This window comes from Lactuca virosa, chromosome 2, assembly GCF_052849685.1.
Source record: "Lactuca virosa cultivar CGN04683 chromosome 2, Lactuca_virosa_CGN04683_v6, whole genome shotgun sequence".
Lineage (NCBI taxonomy): Eukaryota > Viridiplantae > Streptophyta > Magnoliopsida > Asterales > Asteraceae > Lactuca > Lactuca virosa.
Genome location: NC_136427.1, coordinates 127,271,576 through 127,290,776, shown reverse-complemented (window position 1 = coordinate 127,290,776; position 19,201 = coordinate 127,271,576). Strand labels below are relative to the sequence as shown.

The window sequence follows — 19,201 nt, the reverse complement described above, 5'->3', positions numbered from 1 at the left end:
TCTGTTAATTAATTTCCATTAATAAAATTTTATTTTATTGGGTTCCGTCAACTTCCTTCGGTTTGGAAAATCATTTAATTATATATTTTGAGTTCTATATTCGAGTCGGAACCAAAACCACGCGAAATTTCGGGAATTCCTTCGAACTAGACCGAGTTCACGGCCTGACTTGAGTTCACGGCCGTACACCCGTGTACGGCTACACTCGTTTACGGCCAGTGTCCGGTGGACCCCACCACCGACCAACGACAACCCCTATAAATACGATACCCTACCCCCTCATTTACACTTTCTGGCCGAACACCCTCTCTTTCTCTCTCTAGACTCGTGACCGTACACCCCTAAAGTACCTTTATTCTTCCGTAAAAACACCAAAAAACACCATTGGGGGTCATTTCGAAGCATCTAGAGCACGTTTCTCGTCGAAATCAGCATCTTTGTTCTTGAGTGTACGGCCGTACACCTTCAAGTTCATTGACCGCACACCAGTCTACGGCCGTACACCTTCAAAGGCCGTACACCCTGTTCACGGTCGTACACCTATTCACGACCATACACTCCCTTCACGACCGTACACACTTTTTAAGTGGTGTATTTGCCTGAAAACCTACTTTCCTCGATTCAATCAAGTTCTGGTAACATTCCTTAACCGAAAGCAAGTGTTTTCCTAACACTTTATCTAACGAAATTGCTAATTTAGATACATTATGTATTTAATTGTTATTAGGATTCCGTTAGGTGCCACACTACAACTCGAGGGTCTTCATTCCAGTTCATTGATTCAACAATTGTACACAACTAACAGTGAGTTCATACCCCTATGCTTTTATGATTTTTAATGTTTTCAGGGGGGGGGATACAAGCCAAACACAAATGATTTTAACAAGTTTTAACTTATGCAATTGATACAGTCAAACGATTTCCACGTTTTATAAAATATTTAGATATTTTATCCCTTTTGTACTATGTTGAGCATAAGGGACACTTTTATTTTGGAAACACAATTTCATAGTTTTCAGAACAATTTACAAACCAAGTACATAACATTTCAAGTAAACTATAATGGGTGTAGTTTGGGGAATTCAATACACAGCTTTTACCAATTCAGATTACATACATGGGTAAACATATAAACTATGACATATTTAGTTTATGATATACATTACTACAAGAGTACAACATTTAATGATTATTTAAGTATAATTATTACTTTATACAGTATACAACGGATCCAAATACAAGAGAACACTATAGAATTACACGTAAACTAGATTATACCGAATTGTGAGACTCTACTTCAAAACTGTACCCTTAGGTGTACTGAATTAAATCCTATCATAGTATAACCAGAGTCTCCTGGAGGGAGAGTGTGAGATTTGTGAATAGATCTATTCGGGACTGACAATCCCACACCTGAACTGCTAGCTACAGTTAGGCAGGCATGCCTGAGGTGACAAATGTCATTTAACCGACACTTGAAGAACGTCGTAAAGGTCACTAGGTCATATCAAGCATGGTTATACGACTCACAATAGTATAAACTAATCATTTTTTTACAGAATTTCATTCTTCATTAGTTTTATTTTAAGTAATGAGACTACTTTTACATACTGATAGTAACCAGGGTTTTCATACATAATTACTATATATACTGGTGGTAGCCAGAGTTTTTCATACAAAATATACTATACAAAGGTTTTTGTACAAGAATACACACATACTACGGTTGATAGTAACTAGACATACAAACTAACGTTTTTCTATACTACAACAGGATATAGTAACAAACATTCATAGTTAATTCTATAATTCCTTAGTTTAGGCATCAGGGTTACGTATGGAGAATATTCGATAGACTGTGGAATGTGTGGTTTCCGCCTCATTTCCTGTTCCTTGTTTGGCTGTGGGCTTAGGGCAGATTCACATAGTCAACTGTCTGTTCGATATTGGTCTATATGTGGCTAGCATGAACTATGTGGTTATATTATCTCACTCTTACTAAAGAAAATATTGGATTTTATTGGAAACATGCGAACATTTTTACAGAGTCATCAACAGGTTTTCTTTACAAAAACATCGCTTATAAACTCACCAGCTTTATGCTGATACTCTTTCAAAACTGCTTGTATTCTCAGGAAATCAGTAGACAGGTACCTCCTGGATTTTTGAGAAGACGGAGCGTATAGAGTCACGTCTTTTTCTTTTCATTATACTTTTGATGTATAAAAACAAGAATTAAACAGGTGTAAACCCTTTTCATATATGTATTCAATGTAATGGTTGTGTTTACTATGATTGTTATGATACAATTATTGTGATACTACATATGACGTCATCCACCCCCGAGCGTTTCCGTCGTTCTGGTTTGGGGGTGTGACAGGTTGCCTCATTTGGTAGCCTCCATTATCTGAGAACGACGCCTCACCGAAAACCTATCCTTTTGTATGTGTTTTGAATGTGTGAAGTCACTTTGTGAAGGTTGAAGGAAAAATGAGCTCATCTTTGTGTTTGTGTGCTTGGTTCCAACTTGGATCTCGTATCTTCACTTCACTTCTGATCATTTGGAGGTAAAAAGTCTTCTCCTTGATCATTATATCCTTGGATATAATAGTAGATCACTTTTATGAGTTTTTGGTCCATGGTTTTGGTTAGAGTGAATGGATGGAATAAAGTTAGCAACTGTATGGCCTTTCTGAGTCTCATGAGCATTATATCTTATGGATCTAAGAGTTGAATGTAGTTTGTGAACTTTGTATGAGTTTTAGGTCACATTTCTCCATTTTTGACCTAGTTTGAGTGATAGACTTGCATTGGAAATGCATGTATGAAAAGCATAGATTTTTATGTTGTGTTAGACCTTAGGAAGCTTTCTGGAAAGTTGGAATGGAGTGGCTTAATGGATTAGGAGCTTAATCCATTAGGCTATGAGAGCCTAGTTTGCACAGCATGGCAGCCTGCTTGCGACGACATGACGATTGAGGTTTGCTTGACTGTTTTGTCAAGAAGCGTCCACGGCGTGGCTAATAATGGCCACGACGTTGCGACCATCTAGAGTTGACTTTGACTCTAAATGTTGACTTTTAACTTGGTTGACTTTTGGTCAATTAGCTAGTTTTAGAAGGTGGACCAAGGGTTTACCTCGTGTAGTTTATTACGAGGTGTATATCACCCGTTCATTGGATGTGAGACTTGTTAGCTCTTGACTATGTTTATGAGGTGAGTCTTCTCACTATACTATGTAGGTTGCTAATTGTCTCTATGACTCTTGCATGAAAGATTGTGGTTGGATCACAACACTTGTATGAAAGACTGTGGTTGGATCACAACACTTGTTTGTCTTTGTGACTTGCATGGATGACCATGATTGGATCATGACAGAAAGGTTACGGCTGGGCTATAATCTGGAAGTGATTGTAAGACTATGGTTGGATCATAACGTTCACGTAGGGTTGAAATACACCCCTAGGGTTGGTCCCATTGATATGTATGGTATGCGGTATTTTGGGGAACTCACTAAGCTTTGTGCTTACGATTTATGTTTTAAATGTTTTCAGGTAATTTGAGTTCCAAAGGGAAGGGCCTAGCTTGACTGCACTGCATCCCCTGAAGGCTTTTCCCGCATTGATTATTAATATTTTACTCTGATGTTTGAGAGATACATTTTACTATGATTGGTTTTTGAACAAATATTTGTATGGATTTGATGGTTTTGAAAATGAAAATTTTTACTAGTATTTTTTGGATGTTACATCGGCACTATAAATTGCACCGATGCATTGCATCACCATGTACGACAACGCCCTTGAAAACGATACTTTTCTACCCAAAAACAACATGTCACTGACAGATTTATATGACCGTTTCCCAAACTCCTAAATCGTTAATAAATATTTAATCTGAAACACCGATTACCATAAATTGAAGAAATTAATCAGGACGGAAGGAAGCGGATGAGATATGAGATGTCAGAAGTGCAATAGAGAAGTGCAAAAATCATGCCACCGAAGGCCTAGACGATTCCTTGGACGTCGAAGGAGGAATGATCATCATCATCAACACCAATCACCATCATCAACAATAATCACCATCACTATCGTTATCAATCGCCATCATATGTTGAGAGAACATATGAAATAGGGGAGGAGAGAATGGTTGGTATGGAGGCCGACTATAGGGCAAAGGAGGACGCGGGATGTGGTAGAGAGGCCGGAAGCTTTTAAGCCTTTAGGGCATTTCTTTAAATATTTTACTAGAAAGGTCCCCTAAATTTCAAAAATGACAAAAATAAATAAAATAAAATAAAAAGAGGGTGATATGAATAAGTTTACACTTATTTAAGAGATGAAACATGATGAAACTTAAAGGAGTTAGTCTCAAAAACCACTAATGCAATAGATACAAACCATCCGGATCAGCTATGTAAAATATCCATTAGTAAAACCAAATGTAGGAATTTGAACAAACCACATGGACCAAATGTATAATTTACTTAAAAAAATGATATAAAGAATGGATGGATAAAGATTATAAAATGTCGTATTTGAAATTTTTGTACCCGACCTACACAGCTGCCATCTGCACAGTAACACACGTCCACAAGGAGCAATAATGGCGGTTTCTACACTGGTGGTAGTTTCATTGAAGATGCTTTTTAGCGTATTGGCTTTTATAATGTTAGCTCTGGCTGTTTGGGGAATCGGTTCGGATGGCCTCGCTCCTTGTGTCGATATACGCATAAAGTAAGTTAAGAGATTAAATCACAGATCTGTGCATCCAGATTACCGGTATGATAGTGACTTTGAACAATTGTGTTTGATTGTTAAGTATGACTATGTTTTAACAACATAGGTTAATTATAAATGATTTTAGCTCTTAATCAAAGAGGAAAGGATTTATTTTTTAATGAGTTCATCGACAAATTAATTGCAGGTGGATGCTAGTGACATTGATAAACTTTTACATAAATCTTGGTGTTATATTGGTAAGAAATATCATTTTAGTTAACAAGGTTAAGTTGATTGGATTCCATTTCTTCGAGTTTGAAACTTTATATGTATATATTTGGATTAATATATATATATATATATATATATATATATATATATATATATATATATATATATATATATATATATATATATATCTTTTTTAAAATTGATTGGATTCCATTTCTTCGAGTTTCAAATATATCTTTTTTAAAATTCTTGAATCAACTGGTCTCTGGTTGTATACTTGTAATAACAGGCTTGGATAGTCTACAAGGAATCAAGCTGGATCAGGATAGCTATTTTAATACCTAGTGCACTTTTTGCAGGAAGGTATTCCTTCTTTTTATTAATTAGCAGTGTGACATGTTTGAAGTCGATTTTTAGAGTCTATATTTTCCTAATTTGACCCCTAAGAATTATTTTGTAATATACTATTAAAATCAAATATTAAGTTTTTCAAAAAAAAAAAAAAAAAATCAAATATTAACAGCTAATCGTTACTTAGGCTACACGATATGGTCTGTCATGCTGCCTTCGGCATCTATTGTCGGCGGTAAACACCGCCTCTCAATAGCCGTAGGCATTGTTGCACGACAAAAATTTGTCCGTGAAAATCTTGGAGACAACCGAGAAATAGACCACATATCTTTTGTTCCTATTTGAAGTGTTTGTTTTAAAAAAATGTAGACATTGAAGGGCACCACAGCCTAATGTAAACATCGTATGACAAATATTGGAGGCATCCCACATGGCGCACATATGACATTAAATCTAGAAGACAATTTAAAACGTCACACCTTTTAGCCTTACATTCTTTTAAGAAATGATTAACTAGCGGAAAAACCCGGGCTTCGCCCCGGACCGTTTTTTGTGTTTTTTATGAAAAAATGTAAAAGTTTTGACTGTAAGGACCAAAAATATTAAAATGGCTAAAGAATTAAAGGGGTTGGAATTAGCAAGTTTTTAGAAAAGGGACCAAAATTGTCAATTTCTTAAAGTTTTGTGGGCAAACTTTGATTATTAAAAGGTTCCTAAAAAATGTAAAAATTTTGATTGCAAAGACCAAAAGTGTCAAAATGTAAAAGTTTTGACTGTAAAGACCAAGAGTGTCAAAATGGCTAAAGAATTAAAGGGGTTGGAATTAGCAAGTTTTTAGAAAAAGGACCAAAGTTGTAATTCCTTAAAGTTTTGTGGTCAAACTTTGAATACTAAAATGTTCCTAAAAAATGAAAAAAAATTATTGTAATGACAAAAAATGTCAAAATGGCTAAAGTTTAGGGGAAAAATTGAAAAAAAAATGCAAATGACTGTTCAAAAAGGAACATGAAATTAATATATATATATATATATATATATATATATATATATATATATATATATATATATATATAGGGAAAAGTGAATATACATTACAGCCTCACCTAAGCTTAGGTACTAAACCTCATGAAAATAAGTTGTTTTACTATATAAAGATTGCGATTAGGGGATTCATGATTAATAATTGAAGATGTAGATTCATGATGTACATAATAGTTTTGATAAGGAAGCAAGAACATTGATTATCTTCGACCTTCGTGACGGTGGAAAACAATAATGTTCACTATGATGAAATAATAAACGATAATGGAAGAATGAAAACAAGGATGTTAAAACGATAATGGAGGGAAGAAATGTTATTGGGGACGATATATTTACCAAATGAAAACCAAATCGACTTTAATTACTAAGTTAAAACGAAATATTTTAGAGGTTTAGTACCTAAGCTTAGGTGGGGCTGTAATGTATATTCCCTATCCCCATATATATATATTGTTATTTTTATTAAATTTTTTTGATGTTTTGTTTGAATATAATGTTGTTTATTGATATTCTATTTATCTTTATAATTTTTTAATCGGGCAAAATGCAGAAAAGCACAATCATTTATCTACCGATGTTTAGAAAAACTCTTATATTTGTTTATATGCAAAAAATCCTTACATTTTCAGTTACCTTTCACATTAACCTAAATATACGACTTTTAAAGAAATTACCAGTTGTTTTCTGACATGACAAATATATTTTTCGCTTTTAGGTTAACATGAAACCAAAAATAAGTGACATTATCTCTTGTGTAAGGTAAAATGTGAGAAATATATCATTACTCAAGCAAAAATAAGTGATATCGTTTATTTTTTTCAATGTCAACCTATAAACGAACAAGATAAATGTTATGCCAGAAAACAACCCCTGATAACTTCTTAAAAAACGGATATTTGGGTAAATCTGAAACATAACTGAAAATGAAAAAGTTTTTTTGAATGTTGATAGATAAATGGTCGTGTTTTTATGTATTTTGCCCTTTCGAATTTTATTTTTATTTTTAATCGTTTTGTTCGAATATTTTATTTAATGATGTCTTTTTCCGAGACCACCGTCTACACACACCCGCACACATGCTATTTGCTTTTACAAACAATATAATATGTACACACTACACACACTAGTGATCTCCATATTTTTAGTGTTAATTTTTCCTTATTGTTTTCAATCACATATTTTTTGAATTTGTATATTTCAATGTGGGTGCATATCCGTATTGATGTTATATAGTCAAATTTTCTTTCCTTGTACAGCACTATTACGAGTGCATACATCGCTACACAGTTCTTCTTGTTGTCACTACAAGAATCATCAAAGGATCCGTTATATTTTGTCTTGGTGCGACGTCAAAAAGAGTAAGAATCTTTTTAGTACAGGAGTTGTCATTCCACATGTCCTTCCATCACACTCTTATTTTGTCCAATGATAAAATGCTTGGTTGCAAAATGATACATGCATTTGAGCTTGAAATCACATCGTGTAAAACAAATTGTTATAATACTTTCAAAATTATTTATACATTGGCTCAGGGATGCCATGGGATACAAGAGGGGATCTTCTGTTTTAACTACAAGAGTAATCATTTATGCACTTGGCTGCTTGATGCTGGGAACTTTTGTTTATGTGCTTATTGTTGATGGATCACAATTCCATGCCGAATTATTCCCACCGTAATTTTCCTTCTCTTTTTATATTATATAGACATGGTTGATTATTTTTCGACAACCACAAAAGTGCTCCTATGAATTAATCTTCAATCTTTTCTCATGCTTCTCTTTCAATTGCAAATTGCAATGTAAAGTTGACAATATTAAATGGTTGCTAGGTGTGGGATAGCAACATGGATCGACGTCTCTTTCATGATTGTCACTTTATCTGTATGTCTTCCTCGCAATCCAAAACTTAAATGTACATAAAATGATTCTATTTTTCCATTCTTTATAAGAATATTTGCAATGCTTCTTTATAGGTTTGGGTAGCTTATAAGGAATCAAGTTGGATAAGTGCTTTCTTTTGGATACTTTCACTTGTATGTTTTGGGAGGTACGAACTGTATTTGCTTTAACTTTATTAGATCATCCACAGTAAGTTGTTTTTTCTTAAGTTTTTTGGTGCATGACACATCAATAAATCAAAATAATATAGTTTCCATACATTTATATAATCTATTTTACATTCTTAGGTGTATACATTTATTATTTCACCTCACTTCATATAACTCTTTCACAGCATTGGTACATGTGTGTACATAGTCGTGCAGTTGTTTTACCTCTCACCTCAGCAACCTGTTTCCCTTGTGCTTTTCAACAACAATAACAAGTAAGTTTGCAATTTATTTGAATTGACTTACATATCCAAGCATGATATAAAAAGGTAATATTTTTATTAATTCATATATGATATACCAATGACTTAAGATAATGGTTCCATAAGAATTTGATACTCCATCCATGTCATAATTAACAGTTTTATACAAGCATTTAAATACCCTCCTCTATAATAAGAAAAGGATTAACTTTAGCAAAATCAATGCAATGACTAAATGCAACACAATTGTAGGCAAATAAGTACTTGAAATTTTGCTAGATTATTAAGGTTGTGAGTGAACAACTGTTGTTACCTATGGATGTTTAATTGATATTACAAAATAACTCATATTGCATCATATTGTTCAATTTTTGGTTAAACTCGTGTTTATGTTTTTTGATATTTTTAAATTTTACAGAGACTTGTTGTCAAATGATCCCCTATTGATGGTGCATACCAATGCATGAGAAGATTCTGCAACAGTTTGTTTTTTCTAAATGTATATTTTATGATTTCGCAAATAATGACATTTCCATAACAAGTTATGTTGATGTGTTATGCTTGTAAAATATATATTCTGAAAAAACATAATTATTTTAGCCTTTGTATATGCAAAATCATCTATAACATTATTAAGATCAATTCCATCTAATACGTCTTAAATTCGAGCCTTTGTGGATGCCTATTATCAAAGGATGCTGCAAAATAAAATCAGTAACAAGTCATAAATATGTAAACCAACAATTCTAATTCATATAATACTAAATAGTAATACCTTATCTAGTCTTAGAAATCTAATAGTTTGAAGATGAAACTCTGAAAAATCAAGTCCAACACAAACATTAGAAAAGTTTTACAAATATCTACAAACATATTACCTAATTCAGTGAAAAATCTGAAACTTGGAGATTTGAGTTTCACTGTTTTTCAATCTGAAGCTTGAAGAATCTAACTTAAAATTTTGATTCCAAAACAAACAGAGAATGAGAAATGAAAAGCTTTGAGAAACAAAAATCAGAAAAAAAGAAACAAATACAAACAGAGGATGAAAAGCAAAAAAAGCCAGAAACGAAAAAAACATAAATAATAATCAGAAATTAAAATCAGAAGCTTTAATGTTGATCAAACCTTATATGGCAACTGCTCATCACTTCAGAAATCAGAGTTCAAGACAAAGGGGAAGATGAAATCATCTGCCCAACACATAAGGGGGCAAAATCAGTAGTTCAACACAAGAGAAATCAGACTGTAACTCGGTAAGACCAATAGAGAAATTGTTTGATAACTGATCAAGAGAGAAATCAAAAACAAAAATTCTGATGTCTAGATTGTGTATGCGAGAAGGAGAAGCGATATTACAGATGCGATAATGTCGAGATTTACGAGGTATCGAATTAGCGATTCATGAGGAGTCAATAGTGTTCCCGCCTGATGGCGCCCTACCATATGTGCATGATGCTCGCGCTTACCCGCCAACCACTCCAAGCCATGTTTTTTTAATATATTTATTTATTTATTTATTATTTTTTCTTTTGCTATAATTTCGAATCGAGTTAATTGGTCCTCTAAGTAAAATGTAGATAATTAATTTTTTTAAACATATATACTATATATCCCATAAATTTTGGGCACCTTAAAAACGTGTGCCATGGACAGTCGTCTGTATTGTCCACCGTAGGACATGCTTGAATTGATATAACATCAATAATGGAGTGGGTAGATCCATTAGATAGTGGATATTGACATCTGAATTTGTATCCGAAATTTCAGATATGTATTCGAATATTAATCAGATATTTGAAAGAAGTAAAATTTCAATTTATTTTTACTTTCTCTCTATTTAGACATTATACACCATAAAACAATCATAAAGTAGTGTTTTATCTTTCACTTGACTACTTAACCAATTTGGTAAAATATAGACAAAACTTCATGGGAGCTGCTCCCTGTGGTTTCACAAAATCTAAAGTTTCGTTCCGAACTTTAAAGAACCTCACAGATGGTCATATGGTTTCAAAACTTTTAATGTTTAGTCCTTATGGCTCACTCCGTCAGTATTTATCCGTTAAGTGAAGGACATTTTTGTCATTTCACTACCCCAAGGACCATTTATGAGGTTTTCTTATTTAAAAAAAAACAAAAGAAAAATGAAATTTAATATGCAAGGGGACTCTCTCTCTCTCACTCACTCACTCACTCACTCACTCACTCACTCTCACTCACACACACACTCTCTCTCTCTCTCTCTCTCTCTCTCTCTCTCTCTCTCTCTCTCTCTCTCTCTCTCTCTCTCCACACATATTTCCAGTCAAACTCTCACCCCTTTCTTCTTAAGAACCCTAAAAAGCAATCTCACATTTTCTCACAATCAAAGGTTCTAAAATCTTATTCACCCCAAAATCAGTTGTAGGGACATGAACAGAAGGCCTACCGATGGTTCATTTGTTGTTGAACTGGGTTGTGGAAAGAAATTGACGGAGGGGTATACATTCACTTCCAACAGAGGCAGAAATGGGTGATTCAGGGCTTTGTTTTTGCTCTCGAATCCTTGTCTGTCGCCACCTATACTTTTCTTTTCCCTTACGTTTACACATATGCTCATTGTCTCTATCTTTATCTTCTCCACGGCTCCTTACTCCCTCCGATCATCTCGATGGTTGTTTGATCATCTAGGGAATAATTTAAAAACCCACACGCACACACAAATCGGTACCTGATCTTCATCATCTTCATCTGGTGTTTTTTTAGAAATATTGGGTTTTTGATTTGCTTTTGGATTTTTGATCTCTGAGAAGGGTTTTCAGATGTTCTTGGTTATTTTATTGATTCCTCTACCTTCCAAAATGAATTTTCATATCATAAATTGCTTGAGGTCAAGTTTAGGCATCAGTTTCAGATAAGAATTCGATTTAGATTAAGTTTAGGTTTGGGTTCATAGCAGAAATTGAAGGGATATGAGCACTACATCATTCCTATGGTGTACATGCAAACCCTAAAGATTTGGATCTAGTTTGTCTAATAAACATGCAATAATCATCCAAAGCCATAAACCCTAGATCTAGCATACAATAATCAATATTATCATAATATAGAGTTTAGATCTTACCTTCGATTGTTATGTAGCAATAACAATCTATTCCTTCTTGTAATTGGCTTCTGAAAGCTTAGTGTCACAAGTGTCACACCTCTAATGGCTCACAAATACCAAGAGCAAGAGGATGACTTAGGAGAGGAGAAGAAGGCACCAAAAACGTCCAAGAAACTCCAAGGAATGCTTAGCCACGTTTTTGGGTGCCCTAGGGGTCTTTATATAGTGAGGCTATTAGGGTTTTGAACTAGGAATCCCTAATCTGACTGCTGTTGGGTTTTGAGCATTCTAACACTCCTACGATGTACATGCAACCCTAGAAACCTTGGATCTATGTTTTCTCTAAATACATGCAAATTTGATTTTCCAAGGTTTACTTCCTATCTAGCATGTTATGGGGAACTTGTAATGCAAAACTCAAGTATAATAACATACCTTTTAGTAGCTTGGATTCCTTGATGACTTTGTGAGCCTAGCACCCCAAATGTGATGCCTCAAATGCTTCACACAACACCATAATTCTTGGAATAACCTTGAGAGAAGTTCACTATACTCAAAAATAGGCTAGCCCTCTTTCTTGCTTGTAGTAGTGCCGATTTTGCTTGCATGAGGTTCTTTATATAGTTGTGGCACAAGTAGGGTTACACCATGTAAACCCTAATTGTCATGGCTTTCCATATTCCATGATCCATGGGTTTGTAATCTCCATGGACTATCCATGGAGCACCTTATGGGTTTTAACCCAATCCATACAAACCATGGATCATTAGCCCACTATACAAGAATAGATTATTTACACAATCAACCCCATATATTTAATTAGTCTCTTTTTGATCACTTAATTAATTCAAGATTAATTTTTTGATCAATACTAATTAAATAATATTATTAATATATTAGTACTTATAATATATTAATAAACCTTAAGTGTCCTTTCTCTCATTTTGGTCTATCCAAGTATTGCAATGCCATGCAACCCAAATGGACCATGCCAGGTCGGGTCAAGTACATACCAAATATAGTTATGGGCTTAGACACGATATCCAACAGTCTCCCACTTGGATAAGTCTAATAACTATAGTTACAGATATGACTTCATAATCCGACTAGCAATCGTAGCTCTTTCAAAGTCTCTTGGAACTAAGATGATGATGATGATACACCATTTAAGATAAGTGATCATATAATCCTCTGCTCTCAAGATATCAGCCGGACAAATACATGGAACAATGTCATACTTATTGTGCAGTAGTTGTTTCTCGATCTCTGATTTGTTTGACATAGAACTAAATTGAACACATCAATTAGGTTCTGACCGGGCCCGGTACATAGGTCAAAACAAAATCATCGAGGGGCCCAGATAATGCTTCTAATCCTAGAAGGAACAGATAAACTTCGACTCATATGCTTGCACTGACTACTTATTGAATTATACACAAAAGCACGTTTTATAACATCGAGTTACCAATGCGTTTTCTTACAATCAATGTATAACCAACTCATAGTCAACAACTCATATCTCTAGGTTTGAAGATTTATATGATATTACCGTCTTACGATCACTCGAGATAAATTCCATGAAGTGATACAAGTGAGCGTGGGTTGAGTCCAATACTCAGAACTTATGAGCACTCATGAAAGTTGTAGCAACCATTGCTATGTCTAATGCACCTTAGACAAATCTTACAAGCCAGATTCATGACAGTCTTGATTCAATACTTACTTCCAACGTATGACCGACTGTGGAGAGTTTGAATAAAATAATTATTCTGGAAGTCAAAACATGCAAAATTGAAACAACAGTAAACGATCAACATAAGATAGTAACACTTTACTCATAAATAAACAACAACTTTTATTTAGTCATCAAATGTCAATTACATTTTACAAGTTTCAAAACTATCTAATTACTAAAACTAATATCATCCTTCAGCCCGATGCGCCTCGCATGCTGTAAATGCTTAACCCTACTCAGTCCCTTCATGAGGGGATCTGTTGGGTTCTCATCTGATGATACCCTCTTTGCCACGAGGAGTCCTTCTTCTATTCGATGTCTAATGAAATGGAATTTTTTGTCTGTCGTGATCCCTTGGTTCCTTAGCTAAGGCAACCGCACTTTCGCTGTCACAGAAAATTTCCATTGGATCTTTTATAGCTGGTACAACTCCAAGGTCTCCAATGAAGTTCTTTAGCCATATCTCCTCCTTTGCTGCCTCGCTTGCTGCTATATACTCTGATTCGCAAGTTAAATCAGCTACCGTCTCCTGCTTGGAACTTTTTCAAGTAATTGCTCCTCCATTTAGGATAAAAACCCAGCCTGACTAAGAGCGGAAATTATCCCTATCAGTCTGAAAGCTAGCATCGCTATATCCTACCACTCTCAAGTCATCACTTCCACCAAGGGTAAGGACCCAGTCCTTAGTCCTTCGCAGATACTTGAGAATGTTCTTTACCGCAGTCCAGTGAGCCTTGCTAGGGTTCCCTTGATATCTACTGACCATGCTCAAGGCAAAGGCCACATCAGGGCGAGTACAAGTCATAGCATACATGATTGAGCCCACAGCGGAAGCATATGGTACATGACTCATCTCAGCTATCTCAGCCTCTGTACTCGGACTCTGAGTCTTACTCAGTTTGGCGTTACTCTGGATCGGTAATTCCCCTTTCTTGGAATCCTGCATACTGAACCTCTTCAGTACTTTATCCAAGTAAGTGCTCTGACTAAGTCCAATTAGTCTCTTACTCTTGTCTCTCAATATCCTTATCCCTAGGATATAGGCAGCTTCCCCAAGGTCCTTCATAGCGAAACACTTCCAAGTTAGGACTTAACCTCCTGCAGGGTTGGGATGTCATTTCTTATGAGAAGTATGTCATCCACATACAACTCCAAAAAGCTAACTATACTCCCACTAGCCCTAACATATACACAGGACTCATCCTCACTCCTTGAAAAGCCAAACTCTTTCACTTTCTCATCGAAGCAAAGATTCCATCTGTGAGGTGCTTGTTTCAATCCATAAATGGATTTCTCAAGCTTACACATTTTATTAGGGTACTTTGCATCGACAAAACCCTCTGGCTGAGCCATGTAAACATCCTCAGCCAGCTTTCCATTAAGGAAAGCGGTTTTGAGATCCATTTGCCATATTTCATAATCATGAAATGAAGTAATGGCTAGCATAACCCTAATAGACTTAATCTTTGCCACTGGTGAAAAGGTGTCATCATAATCAACTCCTGGAGTATGAGAAAAGCCCTTTGCAACCAGTCGCGCCTTATAAGTGTGAACATTACCATCCATGTCGGTATTCTTCTTGAAGATCCACTTACACCTAACTATGTTACGATCTAGTACATTGTCAACCAAGTTCCAAACTTGATTGTCATACATGGATTGTATATCGCTGTCCATAGCCTCTTTCCATTTAGCAGCCTCAGGGCCTGCCATGGCTTCTGTGTAGCTGTTAGGTTCATCCAGACTTACCAGTGTACTATCACTGATAAGCGTATCACCTTCCACAGTAATATGGAAACCATAGTAATGCTCAGGTGCATTCCTAACTCTCGTGGAACGCCTCAGTGGTATGGGCTCATATATCGGATGAACAGGAGTTTCCTCATCAGGTTGGTCACTAGGGTTTGAGGTTCCATCATCACTTGACTCTAGAATTTCTTCAAGTTCAATTTGCCTTCCACTGTCTCCTTGGCTTATAAATTCTCTCTCACGAAAGACTCCTCTCCTTGCCACAAAGACCACATTCTCACTGGGTCTGTAGAAGAGGTAAACAAAGGATTTCTGTGGGTAGCTGATGAAAATACACCTCTCGCTTCGAGGTTCGAGTTTTTCGTGAGACTCGCGCCTCACGAAAGCCTCGCAACCCCAAATCTTGATGTGGTCCAGATTGGGAACTTTTCCGGTCCACATCTCATGAGGTGTTTTGGCAACCTTCTTTGTAGGGACTAGATTAAGGATATGGGCGGCAGTCTCTAAGGCATACCCCTAGAATGAGATTGGTAACGAAGCTCGACTCATCATGGAACGAACCATGTCCAACAAGGTTCGATTGCGCCTCTTAGCCACACCATTTAACTGTGGTGTCCTAGGAGGTGTCAATTGTGAGACAATCCCACATTCCTTAAGATAGTCAAGGAACTCAATACTAAGATACTCTCCTCCCCGATCGGATCGGAGCATCTTGATGTTCCTGCCCAGTTGATTCTCCACTTCCTGCTTAAACTCTTTGAATTTCTCAAAGGTCTCTGACTTATGCTTGATTAGGTAGATATATCCATATCTACTATAATCATCAGTAAAAGTCACATAATAGCGATTAGTATCCCTTGTGGCAGTTTTGAAGGGTCCACACGCATCAGTGTGTATGACCTCCAACAAACCCTCACCCTTCTAACACGTACCAGTGAAGGGCGACTTTGTCATTTTTCCAAGTAAACAAGACTCGCAACTATCATCTGATTTTAGGTCAAATGATTCCAAAACTCCAGCCTTTTGGAGTTGGCATATGCGCTTCTTGTTGACATGTCCAAGACGACAATGCCATAAGGATGCTTTATCCAAAGTAATAGAAGAATCAATATGAAATACATTATTTCCTAAGTTGTCTACAATCGACACAGTTTCATATACACCATCACAAGGTAATGCTTTAAAATAAAACACATCATTATAAAAAGCATCAATAGCACCAATTTTATTATCAAATGAAAAGGTGAAACCTTGCTTGTACAAACTATGAAAGGAAATAATATTTCTCGCCATTTCTGACGAGTAACAACAATTATTCAAATATAACATTAACCCATTATTAAGCAATAAAGAATAAACTCCTATCTTGGTAACATGTAATGCTTTCCTATTGCCCATGATTAAGTTTATCTTCTCGTGGTCCACTTCTTCACTACTTCTTAGGCCCTGTAAATCAGTACAAATGTGAATACCACAACCTGTATCAAGCACCCAAGAGTTAGTATGCAATGAGTTTTTAGACAATATCGTGTAAATACCTGCATGGGTGGGTTTAACTTTCCCATCCTTTACATCCTGCAAGTACTTAGGGCAGCTTCGCTTCCAGTGCCCCTTTTCATGGCAGTAGAAGCATTGTGCTTCCTTTGGGTTTGAAGAAGGAGGAATGGAACATTTCTTGGTTCCACTTGAAGATGATCCATCAAGAGACTTTCCCTTGGTACCCTTCGAAGGGGTCTTCCTCTTCTTCCCCTTTTCCTGCCCAATTGCCAGTACAGGGGCTGTAGTAGGAGTAGGTGTAACAGCTAATTTACCTTTAAGACCACTTTCAGCGGTCCTTAAAAGTCCTTGGAGCTTACTTAGTGTGACTTCCTCCTTGTTCATATGATAAGTCATACGAAACTGATCATAACTTGGAGGTAAGGAATGGAGAATGATGTCAATCGCCATGCACTCAGGAAAGTCCACATTAAGCTTCAATAACCGGTCCACGAACCTTTGCATTTTATGCAAGTGACCGGTGAGGGGTTCTCTCTCTTTCATCCTAGCTGTTATCATGTAGGAAATGATTTCATACCTCTCCTGACGAGCACTCTGATGGTACCTATCCATCAGATCCTGGTGCATCTCAAAAGGGTATAAATCTTCATAGGATTTCTGGAGTTCTGCTGTCATTGTGGCCAACATGATGCAAGACACCTTAGTGGCATCTTTCTCATGGGTAGTGTACTCAACAATCTCCTCAGGAGTAGCAGTTAACTCATCGATAACCTTTAGCTCCTTATCGAGGACATACTCTTTGCCCTCATAGCGAGTAATCATTCTGATGTTCCTAATCCATTCATTGAAATTGGAACCATCAAAAGTGACTTTCCCACACAAGTTCATTAGGGAAAAGGAGCCTGTAGGGTTTGAGCCAGTAGCAGTGTTGGAAGACATCTGAAAAGAAAGAAAGACAAGTTTTATTAGATAAAGAGTCCTTAATAAGTCACCCAAATGAAGTATTAAGGCTAGGATCCTACAAACTATTTCATAACTTGGAAGAGGTATGCCGTAATCCAAGCTATAAAATATTTGAAGGTAGGTAAATGACGATTTACCAATTTCCACCACGAAAACGAAATAGATTATTAAGTTTTATTCGATTTGAAATTCCTAGATCTTTTGAGATACATTGAACTTTCAATGGCATGTTTGAATCTCGATTGTGCCCTCTCAAGTTTGTGACTGGGATGCCGAGGATCACAAACAAGGTGTGAATAACCATGCAAATTGACTTGGTACCCTTAATTTATCACCTAATCGATGTGCCGGTTAACCACACGCGCTCCACCGATCTATGATAAAACTTAAGTCACCCTTTGCCACTCTTACTAGTCCTAGTTAGTGTGTCGGTTTACCACACGCACTCCACTAACAACTTGGTAAGGTACAAAGTTCAATTTCATGGGTTAGCACCTATTTCACATTTTTCCTAAAGTAACTAAGATTGGGAATTAATAAAGGTTTAGTTACTTTATAATTTCATTATACTTTTAATGAGAATTAAGGTTTTATCCTACCCGTTCGGCTAACGACCCTCCACCAGTCAAGGAAGCGGTGGGTGAGAGTGTACACCCATTAAGCTGCCATTTTATAGGCAACAACCTTATACCCCCCTTATAGACGGGCTTCGTGAATGAGGCCTACTAACGGTAAGACTGACTTATTCTTATACATATATATAATAATTAAACTATTAATATTATAGAAGTATAAGGGTTGAATTTTAAACTTTTAAAATTCTAAGGTTCTATTTGGAAATTAAAGTATTAGAGTGTAAGACTTTACAAATTCCAAAACTTGAGGGCAAGTATTGAAACTATTTAAGACCTCTCATTTCATAACGTATGAGTTTAATGGTCCATTAAAGTGAAGACTCTTCACTTTATGTAACCTCTTATTCTTTAATGACACTTTTAAAGAAGTGACTTTTGGTTATCCATAATTTGAGGACAAGTTATGGACCCCATCATTAGCCATTAAGATCAAGAATCATACTTACAAGCAAATTACACATAATTCCTATGATCTTCTAAAAAACTCATAAGAACATGAACATGCATATCAAAATTTCAAGAATTATATTAACACATATAAAACATGGAATTTTTGATATTAGCCATTGTAAATGGATTAGCATAAGCATTACACCATCTAAAACAAGTTTTAAAACACCAAAATAGTTTAGGGTAATGTTTCTAGTCCATTTCCAACAACAAAACTCGAAAATCTGCATTCAGGGGATCCTACTCGTCGAGTGCAAGAACCTACTCGGCGAGTAGGATGAATTTTCACATGGACTCGTCGAGTCCCCCCATGGACTCGGCGAGTTCATGTTGCAGAGTCCAGATTTTTCAGCCTTTTCAACAAGTTTGCATCAAGTATCAAGAAAACAAGCCTAGGCTCTGATACCACTGTTGGGTTTTGAGCATT

The 19,201-nt window shown here is 35.9% G+C and overlaps 1 protein-coding gene across 2 annotated transcripts; it reads left to right on the top strand.

Moving 5' to 3' along the window:
- Window positions 1-4,549: 4,549 nt before the first annotated feature.
- On the top strand, window positions 4,550-9,256 carry LOC145159475 (uncharacterized). Of its 2 annotated transcripts, none has more exons than XM_079078471.1 (9): window positions 4,550-4,739; window positions 4,930-4,981; window positions 5,245-5,318; window positions 7,604-7,705; window positions 7,880-8,020; window positions 8,176-8,227; window positions 8,320-8,393; window positions 8,580-8,669; window positions 9,076-9,256. In XM_079078471.1, exons 1-9 carry the CDS (start codon window positions 4,609-4,611, stop codon window positions 9,122-9,124), a joined length of 765 nt encoding a protein of 254 aa, XP_078934597.1. In that variant the 5' UTR covers window positions 4,550-4,608; the 3' UTR covers window positions 9,125-9,256. The 2 variants fall into 2 exon arrangements, with proteins under 2 accessions (XP_078934597.1, XP_078934598.1); XM_079078472.1 differs by having other exon boundaries at window positions 4,664-4,784.
- Window positions 9,257-19,201: the final 9,945 nt, after the last annotated feature.

Coding starts and splice junctions, on each gene's coding strand:
- LOC145159475 (XM_079078471.1), top strand. CDS start 4,609: ATGGCGGTTTCTACACTGGTGGTAGTTTCATTGAAGATGCTTTTTAGC. Junction 4,740..4,929: donor TGTGTCGATATACGCATAAA/GTAAGTTAAGAG, acceptor AATTAATTGCAG/GTGGATGCTAGTGACATTGA. Junction 8,394..8,579: donor TCACTTGTATGTTTTGGGAG/GTACGAACTGTA, acceptor ACTCTTTCACAG/CATTGGTACATGTGTGTACA.